The sequence below is a fragment of the Chenopodium album genome, chromosome 1 (genome assembly GCF_948465745.1).
Source record: "Chenopodium album chromosome 1, dcCheAlbu1.1, whole genome shotgun sequence".
Lineage (NCBI taxonomy): Eukaryota > Viridiplantae > Streptophyta > Magnoliopsida > Caryophyllales > Amaranthaceae > Chenopodium > Chenopodium album.
Window position 1 is genome coordinate 88,278,131 of NC_137834.1, and position 18,165 is coordinate 88,296,295.

The 18,165-nt window shown below is 35.7% G+C and overlaps 2 protein-coding genes across 4 annotated transcripts; both read left to right on the forward strand.

Annotated features, from left to right (window-relative positions):
• Nucleotides 1-1,958: 1,958 nt before the first annotated feature.
• Nucleotides 1,959-7,673, forward strand: LOC145561768 (protein FAR-RED ELONGATED HYPOCOTYL 3-like). Of its 2 annotated transcripts, none has more exons than XM_081621873.1 (8): nt 1,959-2,247; nt 3,885-6,086; nt 6,192-6,248; nt 6,416-6,487; nt 6,570-6,638; nt 6,725-6,790; nt 7,092-7,142; nt 7,240-7,673. In XM_081621873.1, exons 2-8 carry the CDS (start codon nt 3,915-3,917, stop codon nt 7,294-7,296), a joined length of 2,544 nt encoding a protein of 847 aa, XP_081477999.1. In that variant the 5' UTR covers nt 1,959-2,247; nt 3,885-3,914; the 3' UTR covers nt 7,297-7,673. The 2 variants fall into 2 exon arrangements, with proteins under 2 accessions (XP_081477999.1, XP_081478005.1); XM_081621879.1 differs by lacking the exon at nt 1,959-2,247 and adding an exon at nt 2,282-3,776.
• A 1,812-nt stretch (nt 7,674-9,485) lies between these two features.
• Nucleotides 9,486-16,680, forward strand: LOC145561785 (protein SUPPRESSOR OF FRI 4-like). Of its 2 annotated transcripts, XM_081621901.1 has the most exons (7): nt 9,486-9,953; nt 11,631-11,731; nt 12,676-12,799; nt 14,341-14,756; nt 15,026-15,177; nt 15,286-15,339; nt 16,062-16,680. In XM_081621901.1, the coding sequence occupies exons 1-7, from the start codon at nt 9,760-9,762 to the stop codon at nt 16,131-16,133; spliced, it is 1,113 nt and encodes a 370-aa protein (XP_081478027.1). In that variant the 5' UTR covers nt 9,486-9,759; the 3' UTR covers nt 16,134-16,680. The 2 variants fall into 2 exon arrangements, with proteins under 2 accessions (XP_081478027.1, XP_081478019.1); XM_081621893.1 differs by having other exon boundaries at nt 15,286-16,680.
• The last annotated feature ends 1,485 nt before the right edge of the window (nt 16,681-18,165 follow it).

Below are 18,165 nucleotides of genomic sequence, written 5' to 3' on the forward strand. Positions count from 1 at the left end.
CCCCATGGTCGGTTGACCATTAAATTTATGGTCCACTTGGAGTCGATGTTGATTGACTCGTTTCGTTTCGTTTCGTTTGGTTGGATGTAAAAAGTGTTTTGAAATATTGTGTTCAGTTATGTTTATTTTATTGTTTTTTTAAAAAAAAAAATATTTAGTCTAGTAAAAATAATTTCAGTTTAGTAAAAATATAAAAATATGAAATAATAAAGAAAAAATACAATAGATAATCGCCAAACACAAGGTGATGGAACAGGGCCTCGATAAGTTAATTTTGTATCATTTCTTAAAATGTAATGATTTCGTGTAGGTTTATTATTTAACATCAAAGAAAAATTATGTTTTAAGTACAGTACCATTTTTTTTGTTACATATACCCATTTTATTCATTGGATTGAGAGGGAAAAAAAGTGATAAATGAGTTATTCAGATGTAGTTAAGGCTTGTTCTAATTGACTGAACTGAACTGAATGTTTTATGAGAGAAAGAAGTTAAAAACTGAACCCAACTGAAAATAATCTGAAGAGAACAGGGCCTTAGACTCATGATGAGATTTTGTGTTGGGTACAGGTTGAGTTGGGTGCATTGGAGTACGAATTGGGTTTAAGTAAGGAATTTTTTTTCGAATACAAGTTATGCCGACTTTAAGTCTATTGACAATTATCATACTGTGAGAAAGAAATACAATTTTTTTTGGACACGAGGAAAAAAGATTTCATTAGTACTTTATCCGTTCTTTTTTACTTGACCCGATTTGACTTTTACACTATTCATGACTCCTCTTTTGGTGAATAATTTGTAATAAAAAACATATTCGTGTAGGGATCTTTTTGAACTCGTCTCAATAAGTACCATCATAATATATAACTTTTATAATTTTTACTTATGGAGAATTAAAGTTATTGATCATTAAAGTTTTGCACTAGCAAACATGATAAAGAAACGGGTCAAGTAAAAAAAACGGAGGAAGTATAATATAAACAGACGACACTTACATATAATTCCTAAGAAATCAAGAATTCCAGTACAAGTACATAAATACCTTTAAACTAAATACATCGCAGATTTGATCAACAATCACTTTAATTAAAAACTTCATTTTTTGAAGCCATAAAATCTGTGAGTTAGTAGTGATTCGGCTTGAAATTTGCTTATACATGATCGTTTGAGTGAAAATACTTATATGGTCCACTAAATTATTATGGAGATTATGAAACCCAGGATAAGTACAACAGAAAAATCATCATCATAAAGATGAGATCGATCTGCTTATTGAAAGCAATTAAAATGTTATTGGGGTTTACCACTAGTAAAACACACTAGTGGAAGCCCATACAAATATTCACAACCGAGACAAAGAGAAAAAAGAAGGCAGAGATGGAGACAAAATAGAGACAAAAGAAGAAAATCTTTCAAAAACAGATAAACCTTGCTACATGTGGTCGTGATTACATTAATTCATGTCAGACTTAGGGCCTATTCCGATTTACTGAAAACATCTGATGAAGTGAACCGATTAGGGTTGAACTGAGCTGAATAAAGCTGAAATAAATTATTTGTGAAAGAAGAAAATTAGAAACTGAACTGATTGGAGCTAAACTAAATTGCAAGGAAGGCCGCACAGGCAAGGGTGAAGAAAAAGAAAGGTAAACCATATCTCAATTTCCATTTTTGCAAGTCAAAGAAGCGCAAAAGATCAAGTTTGGAGCATCTTATGATTCATGTTCATGATTGTCATTCTTTTGTTTTGCATTGTCAAGTAAACCATGTTTATTGTACCCCCAATCCTCACTTTAAGTCTTGTGTTAGTGTAGCTAAGAGAGCTAAACTCTCTCCTTGTTCTATTTGTACAGTCAAGTCAATTGGAAGCTAATCTCCTTTTTACATTGTTGTTAAAAAAAATTCCCATAAATAGAGAAAAGTTTTCAAAAGAACTACTCTTTTTTTTAAAAAAAAAAAGGTAAAACACGCGCCATAAAAAATCACACGTAAGAAGCAAACCGTGAGCAGCACCGCAAAAGCAAGGCAAATTCTTCTTCAACAAATACACCGACCACGCGCTAATCATTCATTCATTCCCCTCAAAACTCAGAAATTTTAGAGAGCGTGTTAAGGAAACCCTAAAACCCCAATTTTTTTTGCTCTGAAAAACAAATACTTCCCAGAATCATTTTCTCTCTCCACTCGCTCCCTCCCCTCGCGTGACTCCGTTTCAGAAGATCACTTCTCACTCTTTAATTTTTTCAGGTACTCTTTTCTTTTTTTCTTTCAAAAATCCCTCTTTTTTCTGAGTACTTTCTTTTTAATTTTCTCTCTCCTCTTTCTCTCTCTTCTAATTTTGCTGATTAATTACAACTTATTTGTGTTTTGATTGTTAGATTCTGATTATAATGGTGATTTTGATTTGAGGAATTGTGTTGTTTTTTGGATTTTGATTGGTTTGGTTTTGGTTTTGGTTTTTGATCAGGAATTTTTGAACTAAGGTTAACCTAATTGTTGAATTTGTTCGTGATTTGATGTTTGTAATGTTGTTAATTGTGATTTTGGGGATTCGATTGAAGTATTACTAAACTGGAATTACTACTGACTGAACAAACTGATGTAACTACGAAATGAGCTATGAGTATAATAGTGTTGATGTAGACGGGATTCGATCTCAATATTTTGGACGAATTTTAGTATTTAACTATTAGTTGGCATTCATACGATTAAGTTAGTTGACATTCACATTTATAAAATTTGAGACTAAATTGACAAGTCGTTAACATTTGACATTTCATTGTATTGTTATGCTTGTGTTTTGGATCATCTGAAAATGAAATCATGTGTACGTTGGAGGTTCTGGTAGGAGAAATTTCGGTAGTAGTAATTGTTTTGTAGTGATGAGATGATTTTAATCCGGAAAATAGCTTCGAAGAATCTAATGATGAACATGTATTTGTGTGAAATCTTAATCATGTTGGTGCATTTATGAGCTTTAATTTGTTTATGGAGGCTTCATGCAGTTAGTATGCCATTTTGATTCATGAATGTATGATTCGACAATGAAATTTGAACGTATGCCCAATTGCCCAGCTGAATTTGTTTGATTTTATCTGTAGTAATGGTGTACTTGTGTCAATTTTGTATCTGAATCTGTTAGTTTTTATCTATAGTGATGGTGTAATTCTATCACTTTTTGTAGAGGACATGCTTTTTTTATAGTCTTTTTATGGTGTCTGCTTGATTGATTTTGGTTGAACACCCTCCTTCCCAATGCAATTTCTGGCTTTTAATCTTTGATCCGCTGACATGTGTAAGAGAGTTCGAATATGTATGGTGTCTTAGCTATGGTGTTCCGAGGGTATCTAGCAAGTTATCCCTTCCCACTGCAGCAAGTTGTGATAAAATTTTGAATGATTATTTGAACTGTCTTACCAATCTGTTGTGAACTGCAAGCTATCTGTGACCCTATTTCGCTGTTAACAGATGCTTTCATGCTAACTTAATGCCTTTTGGATACCCTTACAATGTGTTTGGGTGAGAGAATTATAAGGGAGACAAAAGGGAGGGAAAGTAATGGATTCATATTACTATATCTGGATATGAATTGGTGAAGAGAGGGGAAGGGAAATGGAGAGAGCCAATAACCTTTGCCTTTTACTAAACCAAATGTTGCAAAGCTCAAAAGATTTGAAGAGAAAACATAAGCTCATTTCTCTCTCTATGTCCCTCACTTCCCCTTTATATTTTAATGCACTGTTTGTGTTGGGGGTCTCACATCCTTATTTTTGGAGGTAGGGTTGGATTGGGTTTACTCTTTAATTCTCATTTTATTCGTCAACATTCAGCAGTTCAAGTTGTATCCTTTTGGCTTGGCCTTTTACCTATTGATGCAATTGCAGGAAGCTTATTGTTGGAAGCAGTTTGGTGTCATGGATATAGATCTTAGGCTACCATCTGGGGAAGAAGAAGATCGGCAAGATGAAGATCTAACCACTGATAGTAATTTGTTGGACAGAGAAGACAGATTAGATAACAGCGGGGATGCAGAGACTGTTCTTGTTGTTCCAGATGTGCATGCTGAAGAGGAACTAGCTCTGAATTCTATCACACCAGATCTGGTTGAATATAAGGAAGATGTGAATCTAGAGCCTCTACATGGTATGGAATTTGTATCTCATCAGGAAGCATATGCTTTTTACCAGGAATATGCCAGGTCAATGGGATTTAACACAGCCATTCAAAATAGTCGTCGTTCAAAGACATCAAGAGAGTTCATAGATGCAAAATTTGCATGTTCTAGGTATGGGACCAAAAGGGAGTATGACAAAGGCAATCGGCCCCGTATTCGACAATGTAATAAGCAAGAACCTGAAAGTGCTACTGGCCGTCGATCATGTGGTAAGACGAACTGCAAAGCAAGCATGCATGTAAAAAGGAGGCCAGATGGAAGGTGGGTGATTCATAGTTTTATCAAGGAGCACAACCATGAACTTTTACCTGCTCAAGCGGTCAGTGAGCAAACGAGAAAGATGTACGCTGCTATGGCTAGAAACTACGCCGAATATAAAAATGTGGTTGGGCTAAAAAATGACGCAAAGATCCCCTTTGATAAAAACCGCAATTTGTTACTAGAAGCAGGGGATGCTAAGCTGTTGCTTGACTTCTTCACCCAGATGCAAAATGTGAATTCTAACTTCTTTTATGCTGTTGAGCTGAGTGATGATTTGCGATTGAAGAGTTTATTATGGATTGATGCCAAAAGTAGGCATGATTACGTAAGTTTTAGTGATGTGGTCTCCTTTGATACAACCTACATTAGAAACAAGTATAAAATGCCTCTTGCTCTTTTTGTTGGGGTCAATCAACACTATCAGTTCATGCTGCTTGGATGTGCTATTGTTTCTGATGAAACCCCAGCAACATATTCATGGATAATGCAGACTTGGTTGAAAGCAATGGGTGGACAAGCTCCCAAAGTAATCATTACTGATCAAGATGATGCTATTAAATCAGCTGTTTCTGAAATTTTTCCAAATACTCGCCATTGCTTTCATTTGTGGCATATTCTGGGAAAGGTTTCAGAGAATCTTGGTCATATTATTAAGAAGCATGAGAATTTTATGGCTAAGTTTGATAAATGTATTTATAGGTCATGGAGTGATGAAGAATTTGAGAAGAGGTGGGAGAAGCTTGTTGTAAGATTTGAACTCAATAAGGATGATGAGTGGATTCGCTCACTTTATGATGACCGTAAATTATGGGTTCCAACGTACATGAAGGATTCCTTTTTAGCTGGCATGTCAGTTGTCCAGCGATCCGAGAGTGTTAATTCTTATTTTGACAAGTATGTACATAAAAAGACTACGGTGTCAGATTTTATAAAGCAATATGACACCATCATTCAAGATAGGTATGAAGAGGAAGCCAGAGCAGATTCTGATACATTGAATAAACAGCCAGCTTTAAAATCTCCATCTCCGTTTGAGAAGCATATGTCAACTTTATATACACATGCAATGTTCAAGAAATTTCAAGTTGAGGTATTGGGTGCTGTTGCCTGTCATCCTAAGAGAGAAAGACAAGATGAGCTGATCATAACTTTCAAGGTTCAAGATTTTGAAAAGAATCAAGACTTTGTGGTTACATGGAATGAAATGAAATCAGAAGTTTCTTGCATATGCCATTTGTTTGAGTACAAAGGTTTCCTTTGTAGACATGCAATGATTGTTCTCCAAATCTGTGGACTTTCCATGATTCCACCTCAATACATATTGAAGCGGTGGACAAAAGATGCCAAAGAGAGGCATTTGATGGGAGAAGTGATGGAACAAGTACCATCTCGAGTCCAACGGTATAATCACTTGTGTAATCGGGCAATGAAATTAAGTGAAGAAGGGTCATTATCCCAAGAGAGTTACAATCTCGCCCTCCGTGCTCTAGATGAAGCATATAACAATTGCATTGGTGTGAATGATGCTTGCAAGACACATATGGAAGTTGGAACATCAGCTACTCATGGGCTTCTCAGCATTGAGGATGGCAGTCCTAGCAGAAGTTTTAGCAAGGCCACAAAAAAGAAGAATCCGACCAAAAAACGGAAGGTATATTGGAGTATAGTCTTTAGTAGGATGGTATTATTGTATACGTGAGTTGCTTTCTTCTGTTATTCGTTTGTCATGCTAAGCTGTATTTGTCTTGTGTAACAGATGAACACTGAAGCAGAGGCTATGGCTATTGGGTCACAGGATGGCTTGCAACAAATGGTGTAGTTCTCGCTCTTTGTTTCCCTTGCAAGTTATTAATTTAAATATTGAGTGGATAGCCTTCAGCTGCTTTTACTTGGATGTAATGACATTGAATAATAAACCATATATGAGGCCTGCCTAAACTTTTTGTAATGTATATTCTAAGTGGTTTCTGGCACTTGCAGGATAAGTTAGGCTCCAGACCAGTTACCACTCTTGATGGATTCTATGGCACACAGCCGGGTGTGCAAGGAATGGTAAGAAATGCAATGTTATCAGAACATGTTGACTTCATCTCAGTAGATGGTAAAATTTTGCCTTTGTTCTTGCTTCTTGAAGGTGCAACTGAATTTGATGGCTCCAACACGTGAGAATTACTATGGAAATCCAGCTGCTATTCAAGGACTTGTAAGTTAGATTGAACTATGATTTTCCATTTGTTCTCAAAGCATAACTGTTGAAGTCTTTAATGTTTATTTTTCTCTTCTTTCTAGGGACAATTGAACTCAATAGCACCTAGCCATGAGGGTTACTATGGTCAACAAAGCATGCATGGGCTGGTATGTTTGAAACTGATGCACATTTTATATAACAATTACTTAAGTGCTGCTTGAAATACTGGAATTTCTGGCAGCAATACGTTCATATCATTTTGCTTGAAAGGTTGCTTTGTTGCTGCAAAAGACCGCCTACGATTTAATAAATCTCAGCAGAATTGACAAGTTCTGGGTTCAAATCTAGGTTTACTGATTATCATGCTTGTAAATCGTGCTGGATGATTTCATTCCACTACCTGTTCTTTCATTCATAAAAGTTGGATCACCTTTCGAAATTATAATATTTAGGCCTTCTGTGTTGCAGGGGCAGATGGATTTCTTCCGCACACCAACTGGTTTCCCTTATGGTATTCGGGTTAGTTCACCTGTATGACACAAATATCTGAAATTCTGAAGGTAGCTCCTATGGCAGCTTTATTTACATTTTTTTTTTTTTTTTTTTTTTTTTGCAGGAAGAGGCCAATGTCAGGCCTGCACAATTGCATGACGATGGAGCTAGACATTCTTAAAAGATATCCTTTACCCTTTCGCCCTATCAAAATAGCTCATTCTGGTGATTGGAGCATGAAGGGACTTGTGGAAATTAGAAAATGTGCTTATCTGGAGTTGAAGATTGAAGCTCCTCTTGATGTTGTGCAATTTGAAAGATGCACAGAAATGGCGTGCTCCTTCCTGATGTCTGTGAAATATGGGAGACAATGATATTGCTTTAGTTTCATGTGAAAGTAGACTTGGGGCTTTGCAATCACTCATATCATTCTAGCATTAGATTTTAAATGTACAACCTGTTGTAACTTGTATAATTTATACATGCATGTATTTATAATAAGTGTAATTTGCAGCCATTATGATTTTTGAAAGCAAAGTAAGGTTTCATGCTTTTCTATTGGTGCTGTTTTCTTAGTAAAGGCATTGGATCAGGTTGCTTCCATCTGCAATGTTGTAGACTGATCCTGAAGTGATCGAGGCGTCACAACTCCGATATTCATAATCAGTTGTCCAAGAGTGTGGACACGTTGACACGTTGTGCTGCAAGGACAGTTGCTAAAAGGCCCCTTGATATTGAAGGATAACTGTACGGGATAATCAATCACCCATCTATCTAGTTTCCATCGCTAGAAAATACTGTACTCACTTCAAGTGTCTTTTTGTATGAAGTTTACATCGGGCTACTCCATTATGAACGTGTTTAAGTCTCAACTCTGCGAAACTAAAATTGCACCAGGCTTGTGGTGAACTGAATATATCCCAAGTGCTTGATTCGTACGGTGTATATTTAGGGGAGAAGTAATGGAAGAGAACTAGAGATGAGCCTTATGGAAAGGGAAGAATTGTACTTCTCTTTTCGTTCTAAATGTTCCCATGGGGGATAAAAAAAAAACATTGGTACTTTGTGATAATATAAAATGCTACCTTCAATTTATTTCTTTCTTCTTCGTACTAGGGTTTTTTTTTTTTTTTTTTTTTTTTTGACAAAGAGTACTATTAAAGAAAACAAACAAAAATAACCAACTACACTCACAAAAACAACAAAGAGATCACGAGCAAACTTTATTCGAGCCAAGTTGGAGAACTTGAAGTCCACATTAGGCCTGCGATCACGCTTTGCACCTATACGAACCATCTGGCAACCTGCAACTGATTTAGGGCAATCCACTTAAGAACCTTTCTTCCTAAACCGAGGATGAAAAATAGCATTGTGACGGCGAATTGGATGACCCAACGACCTGGCATTGGAATGCAAAATGGACAGCTGAAATCACAAACTTTTCCCACAATCTCCTGTGAACTCATTCCTCCCATATTACTATTATCATCAGAAAGGGCGGCAGTCATGCACTCCGAACTGTTGTGCACCATTGGAGAACCTAAGGACTGCTGCAAAATGGGAATCGGCTGAGACTCTGGAATGGGCACCGTCTACCGCTCCTCATCACAGGATACATTTAGTGAAGGTAAGGTAGATGACCCTTCTACACTTTGCTTCACATCGTGGGAGACTTCCATCGTGATAGAGGTGATCACCTCCTTCGGATATGACTGCAAAACCGAAGCACACATGGACTGGGAAATGGGAGCCAACTGGAACTCTGAAGTGGGCACTACCTGTCGCTCCAATCCACAAAGGAACTTAACTGCGGTAGAAATAGAGGTCTCTGCTTCCCTAGAAGTTACATCTTGGGGGACCTCTTCGTATTAGGTTCGTCCGACTAAAAATTCTTCGTACTAGGCTAGTCCTATACTTCTATGTAGATGAGTTCATGACAGACTTGAGACTATTTATTTAGGAAACGTGAAGACACTGTTAAGAAAAACTTAAGTATCTAAAATGATTGATTTAGTACTACCTCTCTCTATAAACAACCTTCTCGAATCTTAATATATATCCAAACCTAACAGAAAGATTATTTGTGAACGGTGTGAGTAATGTGTTATAAGATTTATTATAAAGCCATTAATTAGTGTAGCATAGAGTAATGTAGTAAGCATAATTATCATTTCCAAATCATTATTACCCTTTATATCATAACCACATCGAAAGCGACCTAATCTGACCCGACCCGACCCAACCTGACCCAACCTAACCGATCAGATAGACAAGTAGGGATCCTATAAGTACATTCGTATAGATCACGAGTTACGTTAGTAATGACAAAACGGGCCGAACATCGCTAGTATAAAGATAGTTGGACTATCTCATCAAATCAAGGAAGAAATAGAAACCCAAAATTCCACCAATAACCGAAGTTTCTTCTCACGCTCTCCTCCTACCTTCCTCCTTCTTCTCCCCCAAATTTGAGGTTTTTCTCCAGAAATTTGCTTCATCACAACAAATTCAATTCAATTCCTTCTTCAATTTCTCCTCTTTTTTAATTCCCAGTTTTCTGCAATTTCATCGAATTGATCCAATTGTTGAAAACAACAAAGAAAAAGAGCGAATTTTCTGTGTTATTTTTTTTTGAGAAGAATTAATGGGGAAGAAGAAGAAGAGACAAATTGATAAGGTATTCTGCTACTATTGTGACAGAGAATTTGATGATGAGAAGATATTGTTGCAACATCAAAAAGCTAAGCATTTTAAATGCCATGTTTGTAACAAGAAGCTTTCTACTGCTGGTGGTATGGTTATACATGTTCTTCAAGTTCATAAGGAGAATGTCACCAAGTATATTTTCTCTCTCTTCATCCCTTTCTTTTCATTTAATTTTGATTTTTCCGATATTTTTGCATTGATTAGGTTTTTGACTTTCTATGTCGTTTTCATCAGATCTTTGTAATTAATTTTCCGTTTTTAGTGGTTCTTGTTTCGTTGATTCTACTGCTTTGTGGTGTATTAGAATTAGAATTGGAAATTTAGATTCTGTTTCTACTGGGTTTAATTAGTGTTGTGATACTTGAGGGAAAAGGTGTTTTATTTTTGTTATTTTCAAGGGTTAGGTTTGATTTGATTAATGGAGGCATGGAGCTTGTTTTTAAGGGAATATAGTTGATGTGTGTTTTTTTTTTTTTTTTTTTTTTGGTAGTAATTTTGGGGAAAGGGTAATAATTTGTGAATTAGGGTTTATACTTGTATGCTGAAACTTGCGATCTTTACTTGAATATTATGGTCTTTGGAAGCAATTTATGAGGGAATATTATGGTCTTTGGAAGCAATTTATGAGGGACTATTATGGTCTTTGGACGCAATTTGGAACTAATTGGTTTTAGCTATGTTGGTGAAACCAAATAGGAATGGGTCTCAGCGGTATTTATGTTATGTTTCCAGCACGCTAGGTATGGATCAGGGAGTTGGGGAGAGTGTTGGTTTGCCGATAGTGGAGGGGTCAACATTAACTTATTAGGGCCAAAAACTTGTGAATCTTGTCTATTTGGAAGGTGCTGTTAGATTCTTGTATGTGGTGTTCCTCGAATTGTTGGTAGTGTGGCAGATCAGTCTTGGTTAGACATTTATGGTTTCTTTGTACAAGGTAAAAAAATTAAGACAGGGTGAATTCATAATGTCTTGTGTGATTATCTAGGGCAATGCATCTCCACCCATTGGCTTTTTTATGTATTACCTTTTTCTATCACTTCCATTTAAAAGGTTAATCTTGATTCTTGATTGTTAATAATTATGAATAAAGGCACAATTTTTGCGTTATACTTTGCTGTGGATGCGTATCGTCATGGACTATTACATCGAGCATCTCATATTAATACAATTTTACACGTGCATTACTACTCATACTACTCATTCCATTTACAAGGGCCATGTAAAAAGTTTTACCATGAATATCCCACACCCTAGTGTATAAAGCTATGTTACTATAAAGTTTTGGAAAATTCTTCTGAGATGCTCTGATTGGACAATATAAACTCCTGTATAATTTACATTCATGGACCGTATGGTGTCCTGGTGGGGGTAATAAATGGTAATGACAATGCAATTGTTTGTAAGTTGGTATGGAAATTCTTATGCCAATGCCCATAGTAATGCTAGCTCACCCCAAGTCTGTTTTTCTTCATCACAATATTCATTACTATTTATTATCACTTGAGTGGTGTTGCTGGGTGACAATGAGCATTAGGAGGATACAGCCTGGAAAAGGTTCACTTTTCTTCCCATTACCCGCAATTATTACCATCTCCTCTTTGGGCCACCAAGGTCTTGAGTTGTTTATGAAGCATAGAGTATAGTGAGTTGTAATTTTTAATTAGCTTATTTACTAAATGCATAGATAGTATCCTAGTTTGGCATTGAATTAGATCCGTATGCAATCCTTGTTCAACTGCTTTATCTTGAACATATTGGTATCATGTTAAGAACTTTATTTATGATTTCATTTTTTTGTAATTTTTGCAGGGTGCCTAATGCAAAACCTGAAAGGGAAGCAACTGATATTGAAATATATGGAATGCAAGGGATCCCGCCTGATGTTTTGGCTGCTCATTACGGGGAGCAAGGTAGTATTGTCTTGTTTTTTTTGCTTGTACTTCCTCAGAACTTTTTTATAATAACTGCAGCTAGATTGCAAATATTGAGCATATATACAAGTTGTAGGATACATAAGGACTGGTCATAAAATTGGAACTTTTTTTTTTTTATTGTGATTTTAAGCTAATTTTTATGGTGATTTATAATTAAGTGTGATATTTAGAAGGTTCTTTACAATGCTGTTTGATTTATGAAATGATCATCCTAAGGAATTGCATAATTCTTTGCTTTTATATCGTTTTAAAGACTGGTCAAGGGGGAAGGGGGTTATCCAACTGTAACTCGGTTGATCAAACAGCTCAATTGTGTTTGATTGTATCAGTGGTGAACTTGCAGTAGTGTGACTGTGTGTTCTCACTTTTAGATGAAGAGTAGAGTGAGTTGTGCATAAGAGCTAGAAAAGGGGTTGTCTTTCTTGCCAAGAACTGTCTTTTAATTAACATAAGAGCAGGATAATTGAAGCTTAAGCAAGTATGCAACACAGAAAGTCCAGTGAAGGTTTTGGAGGGTTGGCCATTAAATTAGGATACTTTTGTACTTTTACCTGACTACCCGTAATGGTCAAACACTGTGATATTTGAGGAAAATCTGTGGGAAGGTATGGTGAGTGATTATGTGTATTTTCTCAAGCTGGCCCACTCAATACTATTATGCATTAAATACAGATTAGTAGAATATCAACAAAGCAATATTATATGCTAAGGAAAGCCAAAGTTATGTACTACACTATTCTCAAATCTCACTTTGACCATAATTTATATTAATATATAGTATTAAATATTATCATGTACCCACATTTATAATTTTTTTTTTCTTTTTTTGGCAAGCTTGTTAAATGTACTAATATCTGGTGATTGACTTGGTCTGTTATCTGTGCACTTTTAAAAGTATTTTTCTTTGTATTTTCGTGCAGAGGATGATACACCTTCAAAATCTGCAAAAGTTGATATTCCGACTACAAATATTGTTGGTGGTATGATGCCAGGAGCAGTTGGTTTTGCTCCACCTGGAACTTATGGAATGATGCAGCGACCCATGTGTGTATTTTGAACTTCGTTTCTATGTTAAGTTTATATTACCTTAGTTGATTTTTTTTTTTAATTTTTTTTGCTGCCTATGGCATGAATTTGTACCAAATTTTTGCTTTCATTTACCCCGAACAAAAGTGCTGCATTCCCAATCTATTTAGGTAGATTGTTAGCCTTGTTGTATCTGTGAGGGAGGAAAGGAGGTTATTAGGGAGGGAGAGGCAAGTGAAATTTGGGGCATTGATGGGCACCTGGAAAAAAAATCTGTCTTGTTTGGTGAATATGGTAATGTGGACTTGGGCATACCTGATATAAGTGATGATGAGGTTTGTAGCCCAGTTAAGAGAGAAGCACAAGAGATAGTGTTGGAGGTCTGTTGCAAGGCTGTCAGTCCTTAACAAGCCATCATTGGAAATCAGTGAAATCCACACTGGCTTTGCCTTTTGTTAGTCACCATCAAGAGCTTCCTAAGCAGCAGGGAGCTGGTGATGAGGAGAAGGGTAAGGGTTGGTGTAGCTGTGTAGGACAGTAGGAGTGAGATCAAGTTTGTTTCCTTTTCTTGGGAGTAAAAGAAGTCTACCTATAATTCCTATATATGTCCTGATATGGCCTTTCAGAAGTGTCATGGTCAGTATCAAAACTGTATGATAAAAGGTTGTTAATAAATGACCTATTGGTTTCTTATCAATTTTTAAGCTAATTCATGTATTATTTTGGAATACAATTCCTCTGCACCAAATTCTGGTCCACCTTGAAATCTTTAGGTCTTCAATGTTGTTGGAATTTAATTGTGAAGCAGGGCATAATAGTTCTTGTCAGATGTTTTAGTGACTCTTCTCTATTTTTTTTTTATTACATGTGGCATTAGTCAATTTTCTCTTGGCTACAATTCCTCCATTTTGGTTGTAACACTGACTCACTTTTCACAACACCAACTTTGACCATCAATATCTTGGACTTCCTTTTGTATCCTTAAAAATTGCATTACTCTTACAAGCTGATTTGGCCATCAATATCGTTATTTACTTTGTTTTTCTTATTGAAATTTTTGGACAACATTGTACACAATAACTTATTGTATATCATTTTTTAAAATGTGGTCAAAGTTATGAATAATGCAATAGTTGAAGTTTTGCAATTTTAAAGAAATGGATGTATATAAAATTAAAGTTGATATTTTGAAAATATATTTCGAGACAAATCTAACAACATTTTATGTAGTACTAACTTTTTTAAAAAACATTTTTAATAAAAATATGGTCAAACTGGGTTTTATAAATGGTGCACAAGTCGAAGTGGAGCAATTAAAAATAAGGAGAATGGTGTAACATTCAAATATCTGGATTCTACCCCCTGCATCCTGCCTTTCTAAACCTTTTTGCTAGAATCTGAGTTGATGGTGTGATGTCTTAAACTATGTTTTGTAGTTTCCTAGAATTGCCTTTTCTTATGCTGATTTTATAGACTTGGCTTCATTTTTCTTCCTAATTTATGCCTTACTGAACATGCTGATTCTAATTTACTTCTATCTCTGGATTTGCTGGAGGCAGGTACAACCCAGCTGTTCCAGGACCCCTTGGTTGGCAACTTCCCCGTCCACCGGCATGGTATCCACCGCCTATGGCGATGTCAATGCCTCCTGCAGTTTCAGTACCTCCAGGAGCTTCCGTTCCTCCACAGCAGCCTCTTTTTCCTGTTCAAAGCATCGCTCCACAATTGTCTTCTACTGTAGCTCCTGTGTCTCAACCTCCTTATCCACCTGGTGTCCATTCTTCTCCGGCTCCTATCCCTGTTTCACAGCCTCTATTTCCTGTTGGAGCTACCGCCAATATGCCAAATCAAACTTCAGCAGTTCCTGCTCCAGGACTTCTTCCATCTATGTCCACAGACATGAAAGCTTCTGCAGCCACATATTCTAATGCACCTCCTAATGTGGTAAACAATTACCATTTACCAAATGGTCAAGGTATGTATCCTAGTCTTTCAATACCTTTAGAAGTTTGCTGTATCCAGCTCTATGCTTCCTCCAGCGGCAGTGATTTTTTCCACTGTATTTGGGATAGTCAGAATAGTAGGGTAGTATAGTCATGGATGGCAGGAAACTGTTCGTTGCTTCTTATGCTTGAGATGCTAGATTTCATCAAATGTGAGACTCATTTTAGGTTTGTACTTTGTTTTTATTGGTGAAGTCAAAAGTAAAATTAAGTTTCTCTTTGCTCATTTTTGTGATTATAGGAGCAGCAATTAATTCACATTCATATGCATCTGGCCCAAACACTGGTGGTCCGTCAATTGGTCCTCCTCCTGTCATCGCTAATAAAGCTCCAGCAAACCAGCCAGCCGGTAACGAGGTTTACTTGGTGTGGGATGACGAAGCCATGTCAATGGTAGGCTTCTGTTGATGATTTTGCTTCTTCAACTGTTAAGTCAACTGTTGTAAATTTTCAGAACGTTTATTGTAGAGCACTTTATGACTGGCATGTAAATGTTTGCAGGAGGAGAGAAGGGCATCGTTGCCAAAGCATCAGGTTCACGACGAAACCAGCCAGGTAAGTTGGAACTACCCTGTTCTTTTCCATGTTCTTCTGAGATTTCAGTCTGGTTTTTTGATGGTTATCTGGGACTTGATACAACTCTTCCCTATGTATTTGGCATAAAGGTAACACTTTTGTTTTATTGCCATCTTGGTTTATATTTTATGGAGAGACTAAGTGAGGTCAACTGGTCAAGTTTTGAATGTGCTTGATTTCAAATACAGTGTGAAATATTGTAACATTTTATTGCCAATAGCTTCGACTTAGCACTATTTCTAAGTGCCATTATCCAGTTTCCACGGAAATTCTGCTGCTTTTGTGGGCATCAAAAAGGTCCAAGTAGGTATTTAAATGTGCTCTACTATTGAATGGTTAGTTATGTAAAATCTGACAAGCATGTTGTGAGCGGTTCAAGGTTACCTGCATCTTGCACCAGCCTTCCACACTAAAAGTGTATGTATTTTGCTGGTTTAGATTTGAATTTGCTACCTGTTAATTATTTTCCCCCATGCTTGACTGCGAAATATGGGGTTTTGACTTTTGAGTGGAAGGTGAGCATGCCAACAGGCTTTTGCCATTTGTATCGTTTCTTATTATCTTTTATGACTTTGCAGTGCTTTCCAGGTCAGCTTCTGTCTAATTTTTGGTTATCAATGTATTGTGTAGAAGCTTATCCCCCTATTCAGAAGCTTTTGCTGGCATGAGTTTTAAGCTATTTTTTTCTTTTGAATTTTCAGATGAACTCAATAGATGCTGCCATTGATAGAAGAATATCTGAGAGCAGACTCGCGGGTAGAATGGCTTTTTAGGCTTGAATAAAAGGAGTAACTACATTTACATGCAGTGGAAGCTTGCTTTTTGAGTGGGATTGAGGTCGCAAGTGGATGGTCTTTCCATTGATCCTGTCGTTTGTTTTTGAGTATAGCACATTCAATACAATCTCCAGCACAAAACTGGTCGAATTATCTGAAGTAGATATAAATCGGGTCAGAAATGAAAGCTTTCTTTTGCCGGAATTGTGCCCTAGATTAGCAGGACAGATACTAGATTCTTTAGGCAGAGGATTCCTTCAGTGTAATACTATCTGATTATTACAACTAGTCATTTATGTAGTTCACTTGTCTGACAATGACAATTTTTCAAGACCAAATGACATTTTTAACCCTTCGGCCTGCTCGATTTAAGGCATCAACTGGAGAACCATTTCATCTAGAGATTCAGGAGCTGCTGGTCAAATGTAACTGCTGTTAGTTTCAGTTTAAAAGAGTAAATTATATTCTTTTGATGGTTTTGTCCCTTGTATTATGCTGAAATGTTTTGAATGTCTTCCTATTTTTTAGTGAAGTAATCTTTTTTTTTTTTTTGTTCGGGTTATGTGTAAGGTACTCAGAGTGTTTCCTGATTATGCAAATGTTGTTTACTGACAGTATTGGTATGTGTGAAGATCAACAATTGAATATACAGAATATCTGGTAGTATACAGAGTTCTGCAAAAAAATTATCTTTTGGAGGTTTATTGAGTGTCATGTTTATGTAAATTATGTTAATAATTGATGCTTACAAATCCTTGGGTAATGAGAGTTGAGACCGGAGAAGTTGAGTGTCTCATCACTCACAGGCTAATATTCGAGACTTAGGTTTTGTTTTCTTCACTTGCTATTAAGAAATTATTGATATGGTATTTATAGTACTCATTATTGTTTAAAAATTTTGTCAAATTGTTTCAAAAAAAAATAAAATAAAATAAAATAAAATTTGTCAAACTGATAAGAAAATTTTAGATTGAATCTTTATCATATAACTAATATATAAAGTTAAACTTTTAGTTAATTTTTAGAAATTTCTAATATTTCAAGTTTATTTTGCTATTTTTTTTTTATAAGTTTTTAAATCTAATATTTTCACAATATTATTATTAGTCTTAAATTATGTTAGCCTAGTGTACATAACGTCGATGATGGGAAAATACAATATTAAAGATCGAGTTTATCATATTAAAGGTCTGTTCACATTTACTAAACTGATTGGAATTGAGCTGAACTGAAATGATTATTTTATAATAGAAGGAAACTAAACTGAAATTAAGCTAAAGTGAATAAGCCCTAAATTATACTCGGCCTTGAAAAATTCAACAATATTAGAAGAGGAGTTTAAAAACTCAACCATATTAGAAGAGTTTAAAAACATTTTTAAATTAAACAAATTTAAGGGGTGGTCAACGAAATAGTATATTTTTGATTTATTAAGCTTTCTTGCAACATCTTCAAAATTAAACATGTCTATTGGGAAACAAATAGAAATATATATATTTGATTCTATGATTTGTCAATTCAGATAATTGAGTCGGATTAGGTAAAGTCAGATCAAATTTAAATCATGCTAAATCATAATGTCCATACAAGCCAAAATTTGGATTGGATTACTTATGTATTGGGTAGGCTTAATGTTTGACCCTTTTATCTCTTGTCACCCTTGCATTATTGACAACAATCATAGAATGTTTAGCTCATAAAAAATACAAGTATGAAGTGACGTGACAATAATTAAACTACACAAAGAAGGAGTCTATTCCACCTTGTCCCTTTATGAATTTGTAACCACACAAATACACAATAAAATGTCTAATTAATCCCCAATAACATCTCGTGTGCATCAATCTCTAGTATTAACTTATTATGAGATCTAATTAAGATTAAATAACGTTTGTTAGCTTTTTTATAATTAAATTAATTGATGTTTAGTCCCTTTAAGATTATGATAAATATCATACTATAACATTTTTCATAGGTTTACGATATATTTTGTACACTTTATCGTATCAGGTTACTAAAGTGATTTATT

Coding starts and splice junctions, on each gene's coding strand:
- LOC145561768 (XM_081621873.1), top strand. CDS start 3,915: ATGGATATAGATCTTAGGCTACCATCTGGGGAAGAAGAAGATCGGCAA. Junction 6,087..6,191: donor ATCCGACCAAAAAACGGAAG/GTATATTGGAGT, acceptor CTTGTGTAACAG/ATGAACACTGAAGCAGAGGC. Junction 7,143..7,239: donor GTTTCCCTTATGGTATTCGG/GTTAGTTCACCT, acceptor TTTTTTTTGCAG/GAAGAGGCCAATGTCAGGCC.
- LOC145561785 (XM_081621893.1), top strand. CDS start 9,760: ATGGGGAAGAAGAAGAAGAGACAAATTGATAAGGTATTCTGCTACTAT. Junction 14,757..15,025: donor CCATTTACCAAATGGTCAAG/GTATGTATCCTA, acceptor TTGTGATTATAG/GAGCAGCAATTAATTCACAT. Junction 15,178..15,285: donor ATGACGAAGCCATGTCAATG/GTAGGCTTCTGT, acceptor AAATGTTTGCAG/GAGGAGAGAAGGGCATCGTT.